We start from the raw sequence: 19,409 nt of genomic DNA, 5'->3' as shown, positions 1-19,409 counted from the left end.
TGGGAAACTTGCATTTGTAGAACAAGGGGAAAAATATCAATACTTGTTGTCTTGCCACATATTAATACATTGCCTAACATAACGTCTTTATGTGAGGATGTGCTCTGCTTGGTTAAGAGCCATGGCAACTGTCCCTGCATTAGTCACGGAGCCTGGGACCAAGCGCTAACCTTTGTGGCATGCCAAGAACTACTTGGGAACAAACACCGACTTTGCCGCTCCGGTGGAGTTCCAGCTACTCTGGCACCGACCATGTTGACAGGTGTCCTCCAGAGTTCAAATATCGCAGCACTGTTAATTGCAATTTATCATGCCTTTCCTGTCTGCAAATGTCTGCGACTCAGGGAAGAATATAGAATGTGCCCAGGAAAAAAAAATTATGGCTGTGCAAAAAGAAAAAAAGGCAGGAAAAGTCACCTCCCCACACACAAGCACCTGAGCTGCCGGTGGGAAAGCTGCCTCCTTTTAATCAGCCCTAAAAGAGTGAAAAGGAATTGTAGCAGACGAGCAGATGTGCTGTAGAGGAGGGAAGGAGCGCTGCAGCCGCGGCGCGGTCTGTTCCATCCCAGCCGAGGGAGGCAAAGCTCATTACGGTGACAGGCTGACAGCACTAAAGGGAGAAGTTTGCCACGTCGGCTGGAGCGCAGAGATGAAAATTCCTGCTGTTTCTTGCCGGTACCAAAGTATCTTCCTCCTCAGCCAGCCAGACAACCCTCTAGCTGGATGACAGCATGTTTCAATACTCTTATTTATTAAATCACTCCCTCTATAAACAAAACCTGCCAACTACACACAATGTCTGGCAGTTTTATGATGCTTGTAAGTCTACAAGGAAACGGCCTGTCAGACTTGTTGCCCTCCAGGATCCTTCTCCTCCTGCCGTGTGATCGGCTGGTTCCCCATGTAGCAGGTCAGGGTTATTTCACTGTGGAGGCCCAGGCGCGGAAGGCTGATGGTTAAGGAAGCTTTCACAAACATATATTTTTTACACCAGGCAGATTTAACCAAGTGCAATAGTCCCTGAAAGCCAATCTGAAGATTTGATAACACAGTAGCTGGGATAATAAATTACTATCGAAAGGACCATAGACAAAGGGTTAAACCAAATGCCTCTTCTCACTACACATTTCAGAATGGTCATCATTTGATCCTCTCCAAACCTGGAAATACATCTCACTAATCACCGCCGAAGGAGCACCAATAGTAAGACCCTGACTTGTGCCAACCCTGCTTCCTCCTGTCCCCAGCACAGCCACCTGGCGCTGTACACCTGCATTCGAGGACACTGGTGGGTCCATAATTACATCAATGCAGTGAAAGTTAAAAACACAGAGGACTTACTTCAAATTTCAGCTGCTTCTTGGAACCTGTGCGTGTGTCACTTTCTTTTTCTGCTTTCTTTTCATCTCCACTGCAAACTCCGTCTGTCTTCTCTGGAGGCAAAGCCACTGCGAAAAAGATATTTAAGAAAAAACACTTGTAAGGAAATGTCAAAGCAGTCTCATATTTGCAAATCTGTCTTTATATTTAGGGTGAAATTGATTTCAGCAAACTTGTAGGAGAGGATCATTATAGTTGATTTGCTTTTGTGTTCGCTACACACCTGGGATAATTTCTGCAGAAAATCTGTGCACAGCTTTTGGTACACAGCATCTCCTCCAAACATCACCAGAGTCACGGGAAGTTCAAACACAGTGTTATGAGAATATAAATCAGCACAACTGGTACTGTAAATAAGCTGAATAATTTTGCAAAATATTGAAAGTTTGTGACATACTGCACAAACACCCCGAATTTGCCAGCGGTGAATGAAGTAATGAAGCTGAAACAAAGTCCTCATTCCGCTTCAGTTTCTCCCTTCAAATACACACAAACCTTGCACAAAGGTAACACCGCCTGCCAAAAAGGTTAAGCTGCACTTCTTCAAGTATGCATGAAAAAGCATATGTCACCTAAGCTTCACGTTAAAACATGCATAATTCAATAGCACCCATAAAGAGAATCAATATTAACACCTATCAGATGTATATCGCAACGTATCATAACATATATCAGATACATAACAGAAATATATGTAAACTCATGTGGATTCAAAGACAAATGCCCAGGAACTTAATGGCTGTGGAGGCACTCAGCCTTGCACATGAAACCCTGCATCTGAAGAAAATTAATTCTATATTCATTATGAAAACATATAGATTTTTTTTAACCTGACTTACATTTTAGATATGATTTTTTTATACGTCCACATACGTTATGCCCATAATTCATTAGGCACAGCAGTAATCCTGCTAAAACTCCCCCCAAAACAGAAGGTATTGCAAGAACGTAGGTCTTTAAATCAGCATTTTGCCTCTTGCGCTGCAGCATTTGCATTGACCCAAAACCTTCACCCTAATGCTACGTAGAAACCGCTTCTTGTGGACGCCTTTGTGAGTAAGAGCTCATGTAAATGCTGGTTCAGTAAAGTCGGATTATTTATAAAACAGACAACGCGATCCCGTCCAGTTCAGGATGGTCCTTTTCCAATGGTGTTTGGCATCCAGCAAAGCACTAACAGGCTAGAAATTATAGTATTATATTAGCCATCTTTCAGCATTTTCTTACACATTTAAAAGAGAACAATTAGATATAATAATAATAATAATAATAAATACCGTTCCCCTAGCTTTATACTCCCAGAAATTCCAAAAACTAAGATTTCTGCCACAACATTCACATTGCCACACTGCAATACATCGCCACATTTTCCAGCCTTATTTAATTGTTTAAATTTAACACTATCACATCACTGTTTTGTTTTACCAAACTGTGGTATATTACAAAAGGTTCTGGGTGTGCAGTAAAGAAAGGGGGAAGGAGGTCGAAAGCCCACCCTTTGGAATTTCCTGACTTTGATACTTATTTGAAGCTTCTCAACACGCACATGTAATTTGCATTGAAATAAATATTCCTCACACTACAGAACTTGGAAGTATAGCTGAAGAAGGGCCATTTGCTTTATACTCACTCTGTCCATAAATACAACTCCATACTGCTGGAAGTTCAAAGGTAAGGCCACTAAAAGACCACCCCATAAAACAAAAGACAACATTTGGTTGTCCACCTTAGTCCAGCCTTGTTTCATTCTAAAATCAGCAAGAAATGAACAGGTAACATGGGCCTTCAGAAGGACAGTTACACTAACAGCACCCCTCCATTTTCAGTGTCTTGGGGGTACCAGGGATGAGTTTCTTACACGAACCGCTCTAATTAAACTGATAGAAACGCTTGTACGAGGGGCTTCTGCAATCCCTCACCATCTTGCTCCAGGGAATAGGAAACAAAAGAACGTCAGGCTTCGTATGAACAGTGGACAGCCAATTGAAAAGCAAAATCCACTCTTGTTATCATACATGCCTTTAAATATATAATGGTACATAATGGCCAAAGGACTTCTGCAGTGGGCTCGTACCTGTTACAGCATCCGGCGTGATACTGGCATGGCAAACAGCACCAGGCTGAGAGCACTGAGCAGCAGATCCTGCCCCAGCGCTCTTTGCTGGGCTTTTCTATCAAAAGCACGTGTTTTACAGAGCACTCATCCTTCCCACCGCTCCTGCCCCGCGCCCAAGGCTGCCGGGATGGGCAGAGAGCCCCCAGCTCCCCGTCTGGTTCCAGGAACGGTCCCCGCCACGTCTAACAACCGTTCTGGATATACAGGTTGTGCGTTCACATAGGAAGCTTTCACTTTAATGTATAATTCATGTAACAGAGGGAAAAAAAACGTGCTCTGACAAATTAGTCTCCTCAAAAAACAAGAGTTCAACTAGTGGGGAAGGAGGGGATACATCTTGCAGTACACTCCTTGAGAGAGTTTAAATCCTGTGCGCCAGAAATTATCCTCTTTGAGCTTGGCTGACCTTTGATCTGCAGAACTCATTGGCCTCGGTGCCCTGGGGAATTATCCTTTGAAATCAGTTACTCATTTTGGAGCTCAGATGAAATGGGGAAATCTGGTGATCTCATCCTGATGTCAAGTTTCATTCAGCGCAGAAAAATGAAGTCTAAATGAGGCAACTTTAAAGGGGAACAGGGAGGCATTAAAATAATATTTACGAGCGATCAAATGATGTGTCTGTGCATATATCCTCATGTGCCTTATCCAAACGTAGCGAACATTTAAAAATACATCCTGTAGTTCCACCGTTTTGTCTGAGAAGGGTAAGCGTTTGGTATGTTGTTTCTATACTTAGTTTTGATTATTGACACACACGCGGTTCCATGCAGGACACAAACACACACTGAACCCGCTTATAAATAAAATGTGAGTATCTGTTGGGACCGTTGAGACCGACAGTCCTTCCAGTGCCGCTGCCCGTGCTAAACGAGACCAGACAAGATCCCTATCTTAATTCACAGCCTCGTGTTTCCAAAGCCTAGCCCAGCCAAAATAGGCCCGGGTGCCATACATCATCTGCGCCAAAATACTTCCTTACCTCCCCAGTCAGATAACAAGTCCTGACAAAGAGAACGCGCTATATAGACAAACACATGGGGAAATCGACCCTTGTTGTGGGAATCCACAACTGGAGGGAAAAAAAAATATATATATATTTACTGCTTCTCATGGGAATAACCATATGCTCTCAAAAACAATGTTCCCTAACACAATGTTGCATGAATTGAAACACTGCATATGTTTTCTTTATGATGTTCTCTTTTCTTGTTCATTATTAATGGTCTTGTATTCACTTCTATAACCTTAAGACACCATAAAAATGCGTCTGGACAATATTTGAAATTGGAAAGACAATAAAGGAAAAATATTAACTTGGAAAAATTGTGAAATACCATTCTTTCATGAAAAACAAACTGACTGGCTTAAGTGTACTAGCAGATGTTTCTAAGATTGTTAATTACTACCACCCAACTGCTTGTAATTGAGGTGGGGGAGGAAGAGAGGGAGAGCAGGAACACCAGTTTAAACACCAGCCTAGTTCAAGCACACCTTCTCGAAGGAAGGAGTTTCACTCTGGTTCTCAACTGCGCTGAGCATTTTGGGTGGATTAAGAGGGTCTTGTGGACAGAAACACACAAAGGATGTGACTCTGATGAATGCGCAGGTCTAAGTTAAAGCTGCCAAGTCCAGCTTTGCCCAGCAGAGCCCAGAACTCAGGCTGAAGATGAACTTCAGAGCCCTTTGGGATCGCAGCCATTCCCAATGGGATGTGATGGATCACGGGGCCCAAACTCCCAACGACGTTGCAGTTCCCCAGGGATGAATCATGACTGGACAATATCTTAACAGGAGGGTCATTACTGTCTAATTTTTGAGAGAAAGCAGAGTAAAAGTAGAATGGGAGGATGTGCAAAAATGCCACCTATGAAAGGAAAGTGGTGTACAGGAAACTGACCCCTCTGAGGTGACAAATTATTAGCCTTCCCCTCAAGTCCGACAGACTGGATTCTATGGCAATTCTTTAAACCTGCTACCAGAAACAAAGGGACAGAATGGTCTGTCCATGGGGAAAAACACCAAAGCACACACTAGAACCTGAGACTTGTGGGGGAGTAGGATAAAAGGAAGATTTAAAAATGCACAGACATAGCAAGACAAGGAGACAAAGTCATAAGCGCTTCTGTAGCAGCTCCAACTGAACCTCTGTAGCAATATGTGACTGGTGGAACTGAGAGTCAAAGAGCTGATCCGACCGAGCTCTGTATTAAAATTCCTATTAACGTCAATAGGGTAAGGGTTTCACTTCCAATTTACAGATCTAGCAGATGCAGCACTTAAAGTCAGAGAACTGACTGAACTTCAAGTCGAAACTTAAAGTCAGAGACTGTGAGGACCAAAGGGATAGAAAGAGAATTAATTGCGTTGTTTTTCCTGAAGCCTCTGATGTCTAAATTATCTGGCTCTGTCAACATTTTTTTCACTGCAAATCAGGTTTGGCAAACATAACAGACATTCTTCACTGACTGCATGACAACCACCAGAGAACAATAACGATGTTTGAAAGTCCAAATCGAGAAACTGTCCTTTAATTAACAATTACATTCACATTCAAATTTCACTTCTAAGTTCTCCTGGAGGCCATAGATTACGAAACATCACCCCCATCAAGCACAGATTTGGGTTTTATTCCCAGAGTTGATCCAAACACATCCCCGACGGAGATAACGTTGCTTGAGCAAAGGTCTTTTTCTCCAGCAGCGAAGGGACGTGGGCAGATCGGGCCCGGGAGGAATGTTCCCATCCCAGAGCCACCAGAACAAGCGCACAGAAAAACAGGCTCATGCTGGGTCGGTGCCAAAAGCGTGAGCTCAACGTTCTCTGGCTGGGAGCTGAGGCTGATGAATCAGACGCACCCTCCAAAACAGCACAGATCAAGCTGCCCTTTCTGAAACTTACTGTAGGGAAATTAATTGGCCATTTTCAGTCCAGCGGGACAAGTCAAAACCAATTTAGCAAAAGCTGTACTAGTAGTGCTTAGTCTGGATGGGTGTTTCAACCTGAAAATATGGGGAGAAGTCATTGTCTTCTATTCCATTGTTTCCTGTTGATGGTCGTAACACAAATTAAAGGTTCAATTGAACACCACGGAGTGCGTGAAAAGATTCAGGATGCCACAAGACCTATTGCCAGCTCCTGACCAGGGGGAGAGCTCGGCACAGAACACAGCGGTAGTGACTCAGCCCATGTGATGGCTTGCAACAAAAATAGACAACCAAAATATGTCTTAATCATTCAGGCTTCAGATGATGATTCAAATGGACAAGTCACTACTAGGACATCTGGAAATCGCTAAACTGAGATTCACTCAAAAGTTCAGACAGTGTTTTCTCTCCCAAACAAAAAGTAGCCAAATTGAAGGGTCTGTGCAACACCGCCTCCCGTAAAGCTTCCTTTCCCTTTGCCAACCCAAATCCTTTGACGTGTAGAAGTATTTCCAAGGTTTGATACCGAATCACAGGTTTCTGTCTAGGTCGGATGGTGGGTTTCTTTGGCTGTTGGGTTGGGAGGAAACTTTTTGTACTATCTCCTTCCCAGAAAAAGGTTTGTACTAAAGATGCGGATACAAAGGACAATACAGTCTGTCTTTGCTAGCCAGGGTGTAACTCATGCATGCTTAAATACGAACCCTAGATTTCTCACACGCTCTCTGGAGGGAATTTGCTGAAGGGGAGGAAGTTTGCTGAATTTTGCCAGATTCCGATTCCCTTTTCCAATTAGTTCCCCAACTGGCTGCATTTCATCAACAGCAACTGCCAGATTAAATGCCTTACTTGACCATCTTCACCCAATACACTTTGATGTTCGGTTCTCAAGCTTCAAAATACCTTTTGGATGAAGATCAGACAGCACTAAACAGAATTACTAATTAATTAAGCAAAGTTAAAATTTAAACACTGTTTGTTGTGTTAGCCAAAAGCCTGAACAGAACCGGCTTTTTTTTCCCTTCCTCAACGGAGATCAAAGAAGATCATTTCTCCCTCCCCTCCCCTATCTTAAAAAAGAAAAGAAAAGCAGGGGGGAGACAGGGGGAAGAATCTCCATAAGCTTTGGTCAGAATACTTCAGGCTGATACCTGTAGCAGCAAGATTTGTGTTTGATCAGCGGGCATATCAAAAGCCACATTAACAGGACGCAATCTGCTGTCGCTATCTGTATCGTTTAACACAGGTGAGCACTTCCTAAGTGAAAACTGTCACTGTCATATGGACCACTTACCCCTTTCTAACAGCGTTATATGTCCCTGGAGCTCCGAACGCGCCTGCAAAGCCTTGAATTCTGCTGCTGAACAGTGGCAGATAGACACCAATTCATCAGTCGTGACTTACAGCAGAAGAAGAAAGACCAGTCTTCTCCAAAGATGGCCATGCCCCGATTCTCGTTAGCAACTGCTAACAATTTTGCTATTTAGAATTCCCTTCTCAGTGGAAGTCGCAGTTATGCGTGTTCACGTAGGATTTTTATATCTTAAATTTTCTTTGTCTCTTTGGATTTTTTCCCCCCTGAGATTCACAAGGGAAGAAAAAGAACAAAAAAACCCACTACATAACTCTTTATTCAAATGAAGGCTGAGTAGGTAATGTTATTAATAATGTAGGCTTTGATATCAGCTCGCTCCCATCCAACTCAGATGTTCAATGGGAAAATAGTGTCTCCACCACCTTTGCTATGATAACGGGGCCTTCTAAAGGTATCTGAACTGTCATATTAATCAGAATTGCTTCCCATAAGGAAGAATGTCACTCTGATTCTCGTGACAGCAGCCTTTTATAGAGAGCAATGTTGTGGACCTATCCCGTAACGTAATTTTGGCTGTGATGAATCAGTTGCACATCTGACAACTCTCTCTTAGTTAATATTCAGCAGCAGGTTTGGTGTTTCCATCCTCAGAGCCTTATGTCCTACTCTGAGAGGTGAGGAGAATGGAGATCAAACCACAGCACAACTGAAAAGCAATATGGTGACCAAACATCCAGTTTATATTATCCATGTGCAGATACAGGCATACATCTCCTTCCCTTTTCATGTAATATTTATGTATGGATGAGGGACGGTACCACAATGGCACATCTCATACTGCAAAACACACAGGGAAACAAAATGCAAGGCTTGACCCCACCACCTTATTTAAAGTCTAGAGAGCACACGATCGCATTACAAGAGATAACTCCCACAGCGCAAACACAGGTAACTCATCATTGTTCACAATTCTAGTCCATCCTAAAGACCATAACCGGAGATGAGCACCCCCTGTGCTATGTACCGCTCAAAATGCAGAAGAGGAGATGGTTTGGAGCACAGTTTGGAGTGTGGTCATGAGGGGAGCCAGCCCTCCCTATTTCTCAAGAGAGCCCATGTGCTTCAGCTCAAGAGTCAGCTTCCCACCTTCATAGAATCATTTGGGTTGGAAGAGACCCTCAAGATCATCGACTCCAACCATAACCCAGCCCTGGCACTGCCCCATGTCCTGAGAACCTCATGTCCGTCTGTCCAGCCCTCCAGGGCTGGTGACTCCAGCACCGCCCTGGGCAGCCTGTTCCAATGCCCCACAGCCCTTTGGGGAAGAAATTGTTCCCCACATCCAAGCTCACCCTCCCCGGTGCAACCTGAGGCCGTTTCCTCTTGTCCTATTACTTGTTACTTGAGCTACTCCTTTGGTGGACAACCCAGAAATACCCTCCTAGACAGCACCACTGTGAATTTTCATTCAAATGTAGCATCTTGAGATCTGGCGGCACCCATTGCTTGCCAGGGGGACTGGGCAGCCACCACCAAAGGGGTGCCCAGGGGTGCCCAGTGTGTGTCCCAGCACAGAGCAGCCTCCAGCTGAACCCCATGTGCCCAGAACATCCCTGCACACCTGCATGGCTCCGCTCTCGGTAAAGGCTCATTAAAATAACCAAACCGGGGGGTGCAGCACCATGCTTCAGCTTCACGCATTCAAACCCTTTGGAGGGTCTGCGACTCCCTCCTAAATCAGTGTTTCGCAGCCAGAGCTCAGCTGTGTGCCCAGCCCCAGCACAGCTCCCCCGTCCTCCAGCGCCCGCCAAAAACGCCTCGGGCAGCAGCTCTTTTACTTCTAGATATTTTGTTTTACAACTACTATTCCTTCCCTTGCTTTTTGTTACCTCTACAGCTCTAAATCCTTTTCTGGTACAAAGTTGGGCACTCCATACAACATATTTTACTGGTGAAAGGACCTGGATTGCTGGATCAGCTTCATGAAGCAAGAAAAACCTGATTACTGGCATTTTTATTCTTTTGGTAAGCTGAGGGTTGGGACTTTCCATCTAACAAGAGCAGCTGGACTCCAAGCCCTTTCAAGAACAGAAATGTTGCTTCAGGTTCATTTCCACATCCCCGTAGTGCTGCATTTATTATTTGCTTTTACTTACAAACTAGTTGTGGTTACAAAAATACAAACCCAAAACCCTCCTCCAAAAAAATGACATTTTATCTTTTTCTCCACAGGAGAATAAGGTTGACTGCTACTTGTGCTTTGAGGTTTGGATATGATTGAGATGAAACATCTGTTAAGAAAAAAAGGTGTGGGGGGAACTTTTTTCTGCTAAAAATATCATGCTTTTTTTTTTTTCCACCAAACTTGAAACATGTGATGAAATTCAACTTTTAAAATATAACCCTGGAGCTACTTGAAACTATAAAAGTCTCCTCAGTATCTGAGGCAAGTCAGAATTTCCACTGTTCAAGCTGGGCTTTTATGAAGAGCAGACTTTAGAAAAAGCTGTAATCTGTCTAGGTAACAAAGGGCACTTGTTCTGCCTGGTGAGGTAAAACTTTGGGTTTCTGTAGCTACTGCAGCAGAAGTGAAGTTGAAGCACACAAAGGCACCCTGACGGATCCACACCTTGAATTTGGAACGGCAGCTGGCAAAGCAACGCGCATGTCACCGAAACCACCCCTGCACGGCTGCGCCGGGGGACCCGTGCGGTGCAGTGGGACGACAGGTTGTTGTGTCCCAAGGTTCGGGGGGTTTATCTACCTTCACATCTCCCTAGCTGTCTATAGAAAATGATGGCTTCGAAGTTCAATCCCAGAAATGCAAGAACTATTGACATCTGTCATAAAGCTGGTGAGGGGCTGGAGCACAAGTGTGATGGAGCGGCTGAGGGACCTGGGGGTTCAGCTGGAGAACAGGAGCTGAGGGGAGACCTTCTGATCTCTGAACTGCCTGAAAGGAGCTTGGAGCCAGGGGGGTCGGGCTCTGCTCCCCAGGAACAAGCGCCAGGAGCAGAGGAAACGGCCTCAAGTTGCGCCAGGGGAGGTTGAGGTTGGATTTTGGGAACAATTTCTTCCCCAAAGGGCTGTGGGGCATTGGAACAGGCTGCCCAGGGCAGTGCTGGAGTCACCAGCCCTGGAGGGGTTTAAAAGGTGCATAGACGAGGTTCTCAGGGACGTGGTTATGGCCAGACTTGATGGTTTTGAGGGTCTCTTCCAAGCGGAATGATTCTATGATAAACTGTATCTCAGATAAGACACTCTGGGCTATGATGCCCCTATGGGGAGGGGAGAAGGGCCTTACAGAAGCAGGCACATGGGATCCAGACAAAAGCCTATCACAGGAAACCACCAAAATCCCAGCAAAGGGAGCGCTCTGAAACCCACCTGCCTGGCTGGGTCGAGGTCAAGTCAAACACAAGAGAACCGGCAACTTTAAGAATATCCAGGAGTTGCAGCAGGACATATTCCCTACTACATGCAGTCTTCAAGGTTTCTAAAAATGAATGTAATGTTCATGTAAAGGCAACATTTGAAACAAATATATTGCCTTCTGAAATAGCAAGGGCCAAAACTTCTTTCAATTACAAGAGCACAAAACTGGAATAATTCCATGAACACCAGCATGAGAGAATTATCTGGCCCCAAATCTTTGCCTGGAAATGTGCTCTAGTTTCACTTGGGTAAGAGAAAGAGAGAGTCACAAGAGAGTCAGAGAAGAATGGCATTTTGACTCACTTTTCAAAAACATGTTTAATAAAACCTCCACGAACTGTGGTCAAAGCTACAAGAAAAATAACTGGTAATAATCGTTGCTGGGAAATTAAAAGTAGAAAAGGACCTTTGTTCTTCAAGTAGAATAAATGAAACCACTGGTATTCATCACGTTTCCAGAGAGATTGTTTTCAAACTCCTGACTTGTTCCCATTTTTCATTCTTTGTTCTTGGTGGTGGATGTCCCGGGGCAAAGTTCAAGCCCATTTTTACGCTGCTGCACATGCGCAGCAATGCAGCCCCGCGTCTGCAGCACCGTCCCACAGCAGCTCTCACGCTGTGCCCATCGCTTTGCCAAGGTGCCTCACAGGGCACACCCTGCCCCCGGGCTGGTGACACCGCAGGGCAGGACGGGACATGGGACAGCGTGGCCAGCTGGAACCAGGGTCCCGCTGTGGAGCCGGCAGTGGGCAGCTCCACGGGGCTCTGTGGTTTCCCTGTTCCCACCGGTGCCCCCGTGGGCTGGCTCTCACGTGCTCCAAGACAAGCGGCTTGAGAGACCTGTAGACATCAGGTTTTCAACAGCAGTACCCACAGGTGATGTTTTGCCTCCTAGCAAACTAGTTCACGACTGCCCCAAAGCCGAGAGTAAATTGTAGAATCATTTAGATGGGAAGAGACCCTGTAAGATCGAGGCCAACCATAACCCACCCCTGGCACTGCCCCATGTCCTGAGAACCTCATGTCCGTCTGTCCAGCCCTCCAGGGATGGTGACTCCAGCACTGCCCTGGGCAGCCTGTTCCAATGCCCCACAGCCCTTTGGGGAAGAAATTGTTCCCCACATCCAACCTCAACCTCCCCTGGCGCAACTTGAGGCCGTTTCCTCTGCTCCTGGCGCTTGTTCCTGGGGAGCAGAGCCCGACCCCCCTGGCTCCAAGCTCCTTTCAGGCAGTTCAGAGATCAGAAGGTCTCCCCTCAGCTCCTGTTCTCCAGCTGAACCCCCCAGGTCCCTCAGCCACTCCATCACACTTGTGCTCCAGCCCCTCACCAGCTCCGTTCCCTTCTCTCAACTCGCTCCAGCACCTCAAGGCCTTTCTTGGTGTGAGGGGCTCAGAACCGCCCCCAGGATTTGAGGTGGGGCCTCATAAGTGCTGAGTACAAGGGGATCATCACCTCCCTATGAACATTCTTTGTTGTTAATTGCTACTTTTTTAAACTACCACTCAGAAAAGATATTACCTTCTCTGCGAAAGAAGGGAAAGTTGCCAGTCTCAGGTAGAAGAAAAGGGTATAGGAAAAAACATTGTTATAAATACCAAGCATCCACATAATATTATTTTAATTCTTTCCATGTTTAAGTTGTTCACTGAGGATCAACTCTGTGCTTTTTTGATGTGCTAGTTCACTTCCCTTTTCATTACCTTGGTTTTCTACTGAATATTTTTCTATACATTACACACAAATAAATTAATATTAAAATTTGGCTTTCTTCAGCCACCATAAAGAACATAGACCACTTGTAAGTTTGGAAGGTTTTCTTGTATACTACACTTGGAAACCCTGTCTGTGTCCTGCTGCAAGGGACAGCTGTGGATGCAGGAAATCCCAGCCTCTGTTCTCAGCTTTGTTACTGTGCTCCAGAACCATAGAATCACAGAATGTCCTGAGCTGGAAGGACCCACAAGGCTCATCGAGTCCAACTCCTGTCCCTGCACAGGACACCCCACAGGTCACCCCGTGTGTCTGAGCACGTTGTCCAGTCTCTTGAACACTGTCAGGTTGGGCCGTGACACCTCCCTGGGAGCCTGTTCAGTGTCCAGCACCTCTGGGTGAAGAACCTTTTCCTCATGTCCCACTGCCCCTCCCTGGCACATCTCCTGCCGTTCCCTGGGCTCTGTCACTGTCACAGAGCAGAGCTCACCCTGCCCCTCCTGCTCCTGCTGAGGAACCTGCAGCCCATGAGCTCCGCGCTCAGTCTGCTCTGCTCCAGCTGGACAAACCCAGGGGCTCAGCCGCTCCTCAGACACCTTCCCCTCCAAACCAAACACAACTTACTCCTGTTCGGGAATAACAACCTTCCAACAACGTAGAATGACCTGAATGCAGAGGTTAACGTGAAACGCTTTCTTACAGCAGGTATGATCTTCCCAGTCTAATGCAGAGGTTGAATAACCCAGAACAGAAGCCTCAAAGCCCGGACAGGACACACCATCAGGCAGCAGCCGTGGGAGCAATGTGACGTCCCCATGCAGGGATGACGTGTGCAGGGGCCGCAGAGCACAGACCCCACTGTCAGGAGCAGAGCTCACCCTGGTGACACACAGCCCGCCTGTCACCGCCTGCCAGCACGGGTGGGAGCTGCTCCACACTGTAAAGGCCCATTTGGAAACACCTGGAGAGCAGTAACTCATTCCACACAGGCCACGGACAACCCGCGGATGGCAACAGCCTTTCATCACTCCTGACTTGGCCACGCTTGAAACAGCAGCTCTAGAAGGAAAAGCTTCTGATCCAAATACCAACCCCCCTCAAATGGAACAGCTAATGTTAAGAAACACTTGTACTTTTTACTTTCTTTTTTTTTTAAGTGCCTTATGCCGTAAGATTTTCCTTTCACTCATGGCAACCAGCCTACCTGCTTCTTATAATTTCCTGGATCTGTGTATGACCACAGGAGAACTTCTGCTAATCCTGCCAGTCTCATGTTCTTTGGTGACTTTTATTCTAACTGCCAAACTAAGCAGTTTTCTCTCGGCGCTCTCGGCCGCTCCTTCCCCATCCCCTCCCATGTGCTTCGCTGCTCCTTCCAAACGCAGCCACCAGTTTTTCAGCCTCCGGCCTCGCAGGGACCGTGTCGCGGTGACCGGTGCCGGTGGGTCACGCTGAAGATGTTTTTCAGATGTTTCATGTCACGCTGAGCGGCGGGGAAGGGTATGGCTGAGACCTCTTGACAGCCAAAACAAATAGAGCCAGAGAACAAGTGATCAGCAGACTGAGGTGATCACATAGCACAGCAAATGTACAGTAAGTGAACAGGATTAGCAACGAGTCATCAACACACAGAGAACATCCCGGCGGGCTGACCACAGGAGCACTTTTAAGGCAGAATTATCAGCACCCTGTTTGCAGTGATGAACAGGTATTTGGTTTAAGAACCTGACAGAGAAAAGACCTGTGTTTTCTGCAAAGCACCAAGCCTGCATCAATAGCGCTAGGTCGGTAATAACAACGGTGCTGGTATAAAGCAACTTTACCCGTGTGCAAAATGCAATATATGTCTTTTCCATAAATACCCTGGAATTTCGTGTACATAATATAACAGAAAATTATTTAAGCTTTAGAAAATAAATGAAATAACCATCCTAACTATAGGCACTAACTGGAAAGGAGCACACAGTTTGAAATAACTGCCTTTTATTGCCCATTTATAGCTTGACCCAGCACAATTCATGCATTTATTACAGCTAAGAGATTATCAAAGTATGGCAACAAGTGCCTCACGGGCTAATGGAAGGAGAGCTAAAACTCCCCCCTGTCTGTGCCTACAGCGGGGGAAGCCTGTGCAGCTACGTGGGGCTCCGGGAGCATTGGCAGCACTGGACAAAACATCAACAGCCTTAAACCCCTCGTTCATTCTTTACTATCTGCTCCTTGTTCACTTATCAATTCTTATTGAAGTCAAAACCAACCACCGAGCTCGTTGCGGTGGAACGCTGCTCACCAGAGCTCAGCTCCAACCTGACCACACATTCCCTGGGCGCTGGGGAGGAGAAGATGACGGGCTGACTGGTAACATCTTGAAAAATGCAGAATAATATTAAGAATACAATGAATTACTTTTCTCCTTTGCTGAATACAGCATGCCTTACTCGCAGGTTTAGAAATTCCATAATGTCTTGTAAATGTGTAAAAAGCGCTACAAGTAGCTCTTTTCCAGATATGGTAGATTTTTTCAGCAAAACATGTGCTTTGAACTCTGCTGGAGGGCTCTCTAATATTTATGGAAGAGGAGATGACCTGAATAATTTTGTCCTTCCTGGTGCCAGAGGAGGGAACATCCTACATCTAGGGATTTGGATACATCTGGTTTGGGAAACATATCAAAAAATGGGTTTGTTGACTCAGGTCAAGCTCTGTCACTGCTTTCAGCAGGATGTTGGATATCATGTTCAGATAAGGCACCAGGAAGGTTTGGATCTTCTCCAGCCTTCTGCTGAGGGAATAATAATCAAGAGATCACCCTGGGCTGACAAATGAAGCGGGGAACAGATCACTATCGGCCCAAGAGGCAGCTCCTCGGGCAGGGGCAGCACGAGACTGATCTCACAGAGCCGCGAGATTTCTGGTTAGTTGAAAGGCTCAAGTCGCACTTTTCAGGAGAACGGTGATGTGCGAGATCGCGTTATCACATAACTAATTGGGGTGATAAGCTAGGTGTCTCCTGAGCTTGAAGACTTCACCTTGAACTCCAAAAGGCAGCTGAAGCAGACTGATAGCTATATCCCACTGGGCTCTAAAGAGCTTCTGTTGCAATGAGTAGGAAATTGCCTCTTTCCCCCAATCAGTCCGTGTCAAAGAGGGATTTTCCTGCTTCTGGTTCAGGTGTCACAAACAGGCTGCTCTGAAAAGCCTCTAAATGCTCAAATGATAAGACAGAGAAACCCCAGTTGACTTCATAAAGACATGGAGTGCTCAAGATAAGAAAGCTCTCCTGGCCTATGGGCTTCAGCTGTGAAGATCTCCCAAAAGGCCTGGGGAAAGGAGGTGAAAGAAGTTCTGGAAAACAGGAGGAGGAGACTTGAACAATCCATTATAAAGCTTACTCATGCCTTGAAGAGCAGAGAGAGAACGTGGATGTCATTATTGAACGCACTGATAGCAGATATCTTCCTGAGCCACCTGCATGTCTCCACGATGGAAGTGACTTGCTGTTTGATGCTACATTCCATTCCTGCCTGCTGTTTTATCTTTCCACTGAAATGAAACGTATCTCCTAACGTCTGTGCTAGTTTTTTGCTCTTTTATCCTAGACATGGAGAGTGACACGGCCCACGCTTCCTGTGCAGAACCTGCTGGACAAGAAAGCTCCATCGGGCAAAGTGTGTACACAGCAGACCGCACAAGGACTCCTGTCTGGCAAGTGGAGGCCTCAGAAATGCACTGGAAAGCACTGCTAAAATTGGAATGAAAGCTGCAGATGAATCCACCACAGCAGCTGTATCCAGCATGCCCAGTTGTTGAGTTATTAATGAAAGAGGAACAAGGGAAGAGGCCTAAGAGTGATACGAGACTGAGGTTTCCATCGGTGTCTCTTATCTAAGGAAATCACTGACCACGTCAGAGAAAATCCAAAAATTTCAATTTAGTGACTTGCCCGGCAGGCAAATCAAAGGCAGGTGCCTGACAGAACAGACAATACTGGTCAAACTGTTTCTTTCTGCACAGCACTCGGTAAACAGAGTCACCACTATTGAGTTCTAACCTTTGCCAAGCAGCAACATTGAGTCAACAATCCGCTCTCATGGCTTAATGCTTTTGATGTTTACTTTGTTCTTTCTGTAGTTCAAAGAAAGCACTAATGCACCAGTCCTCTTACCGAACACAATCTTAATCCCAGAATCCCGAGCCTTTTGCTGTTGGCCAGTTAAGTCTGTTAAGACGAAAGGATTTGATCAAGCTTTACATAACAACACAGAAGTTAAATCCAGCAAAGAGAGTTCTTTTTATCTGCACTGCTCAGACGGCTAAGAGGGGGAAAAAAGAGAAGGAGAAAAAAAAAGGTAATGAACTTGGCTATGTAAAACAAAATAAAGAATTCAATTATTTCTCTTATTGCCACTTTGTCTTTTCAGTGAGAGCCTTCTAAAGAGCTCAGATTTATTCTCCAACAAAGTCTCAGAGTGTGAAGGCTACAACTTTCCCCTCACACAGAACAACTGTGGCACCTGCTGTGCTTTTTGCAAATCTGAGAAATGTTTCTTTCTCATTTTTTTCCATCCCTGCTGTGTATTTATGAAGACAGAATATAGTTTGGATTAGACACTTGCCTGGTACTTGGTAGAGCTGGGTTCAAGTCTTTGTTTTGCTGTTCATGGGCTCTATGAGCTTAGTCCAACCAACCATGTTTTAGTTTGTCACCGCTCCTTGCCTCTGGAACCAGTTATCAGTGACATCCCGGTTATCTTATGACACATGGATGTATGATCATGCAACATATATGTGTTATACCAGTACATATGTAGAGATTGTGAGGTAGCAAAGTAAAGGCAGGACAACTATTTTAGATTGGGAGATCAATGTACTTTCTAGAAAACTAATTACATTTCCACACAAAACATGCCTATGCAGAAAAGAGCTACGACAGTGGCACCTTGTACCTAACCACACAGGGTTCAAGCTGTGCCACACAAAGGTCTCAAATCATGTTCCAGTTTCACTTTATGCCGAGATCACAATTTTATGCTAGTACTATCACAATCATCCAAAAAACAAGCCGGCAAAAAGTACCGAGTTATACAAAAAGGGTGAAAGCATCCTGCTTTAACACAATGCTTATCAGGTGTTAATTTAAGATGATTTTCGATATCCCATTCAAGAGGGCAGAGGTTGCCCCGTCCCCAGCAGGGGAAGCACAGCCTGGAGATTTTAGAGCCTCAGCAATGGAGATCTGCAGATCTTGTCTTCACTACTCAGCTACCTCATCAGAAACGAGATGCATCAGAAGGAATAGTGCAAAACTGCCTAAAAGGTTTGAGACACTAATAAAAACAAATCTGCTGCTGAGTAGTTTGGAAATATTATATATGGGATATTATATTTGCTATGCAAGACAATTCTACACAACAAAGTAAGAAATAACCAGAGGCAGGGTAGAATGAAAAAATGAAATTATTCACCTTGCTGACATTTAATATCCCATGTTAAGTAGATTCTTGTATAATTCTGGAAATTAAAATCCCACCCATGTCTTGCTATGAGCAGAAAGGAAAACTGTGGTGAAGTTAAATACTGAAACACTTTTAACAAACACTGACTCCATCATGGCAAGTGTATCTTGTTTTAGTGTTTACCAGCAGCCTACAAGCACCAGCTGAAATGGAGCCCCCGTGTTACAGGCACATGCAAGGGAATGTTCTTTGACAACTACAGACATGGTAGGAACGTGGCATCCAAGAAGCACAGTATATTACCACATTTCACATCTCCACCACCAGAAACAAATGACTGGATGATAAAAGGACAGAAATTTCCAAGTGAAGCTTGACAGTGTCCATTGCTCTAAATAAGCTGGGCATCTTGTTTCCGCTAGCCCGTAATACAAAGCTACCAGACAGCCCATGCAAACACTTGTTACACGATAGCATTGCCCAGAGACTTTCTGAGGTTCCTTCAGCACAAGGGACAGGGTGAGCCCTGGAAAGAACAAGTTATCTCAGGCAACAGCAATTCTATTCCTATTCCCAGCTTAACAATTTTCCAGGCAAATGACACATCGGTATATCAAGAACTCCACTCTCATATATGCATTCTCACACTGACTTGTTCACTGACTCACTCCAATATTCCTTAATATTAACTGAAAAAATGTATTCTTTAAATACCTTCTAGATGAAAGTGTTCATCACCAATAGTGTCTCTGTAGCCTTCCCCAGATAAATCCTGTTAAAAAAAAACAGATATTAATGACAAATATACTATATACAAAGTGTTACAATCTTTAGAATATGCATTTATTATGGCTAGGATTAATTTAAACACTAACGGGAGCACAGAAGTCGTTTTCCAGGAAAGAAGTCATCACTTTATTAGTGGCAGTCAATGCATTTAGTGTTATTTTACAATGCTCTGGACACACTTTAGGACAAAAAATTGAATGGAGATGAACAGATTGTACAGAGGAAGGAAAAAAGAACTGTTCATATTCAAATCCTTTTACAAAGTAGATTAATATTTAGC

At 44.9% G+C, this 19,409-nt stretch overlaps 1 protein-coding gene across 4 annotated transcripts in view; it reads right to left on the bottom strand.

The window, feature by feature from the left end:
- NKD1 (NKD inhibitor of WNT signaling pathway 1) overlaps positions 1-19,409 on the bottom strand; it is a 266,783-nt gene that overhangs the window by 20,481 nt on the left and 226,893 nt on the right. For all 4 annotated transcript variants that reach the window (XM_065028627.1, XM_065028629.1, XM_065028631.1 and 1 more), the window contains 2 exons: positions 19,055-19,112; positions 1,342-1,448 (listed from right to left, as the gene is read on the bottom strand). In XM_065028627.1, the coding sequence (XP_064884699.1) occupies positions 1,342-1,448; positions 19,055-19,112 (165 nt within the window). The remainder of the gene's footprint in view (positions 1-1,341; positions 1,449-19,054; positions 19,113-19,409) is intronic.

The sequence above is a fragment of the Columba livia genome, chromosome 13 (genome assembly GCF_036013475.1).
Source record: "Columba livia isolate bColLiv1 breed racing homer chromosome 13, bColLiv1.pat.W.v2, whole genome shotgun sequence".
In the NCBI taxonomy this organism is placed as follows: Eukaryota; Metazoa; Chordata; class Aves; order Columbiformes; family Columbidae; genus Columba; species Columba livia.
This window is presented reverse-complemented; position numbering and strand designations above follow the sequence as displayed.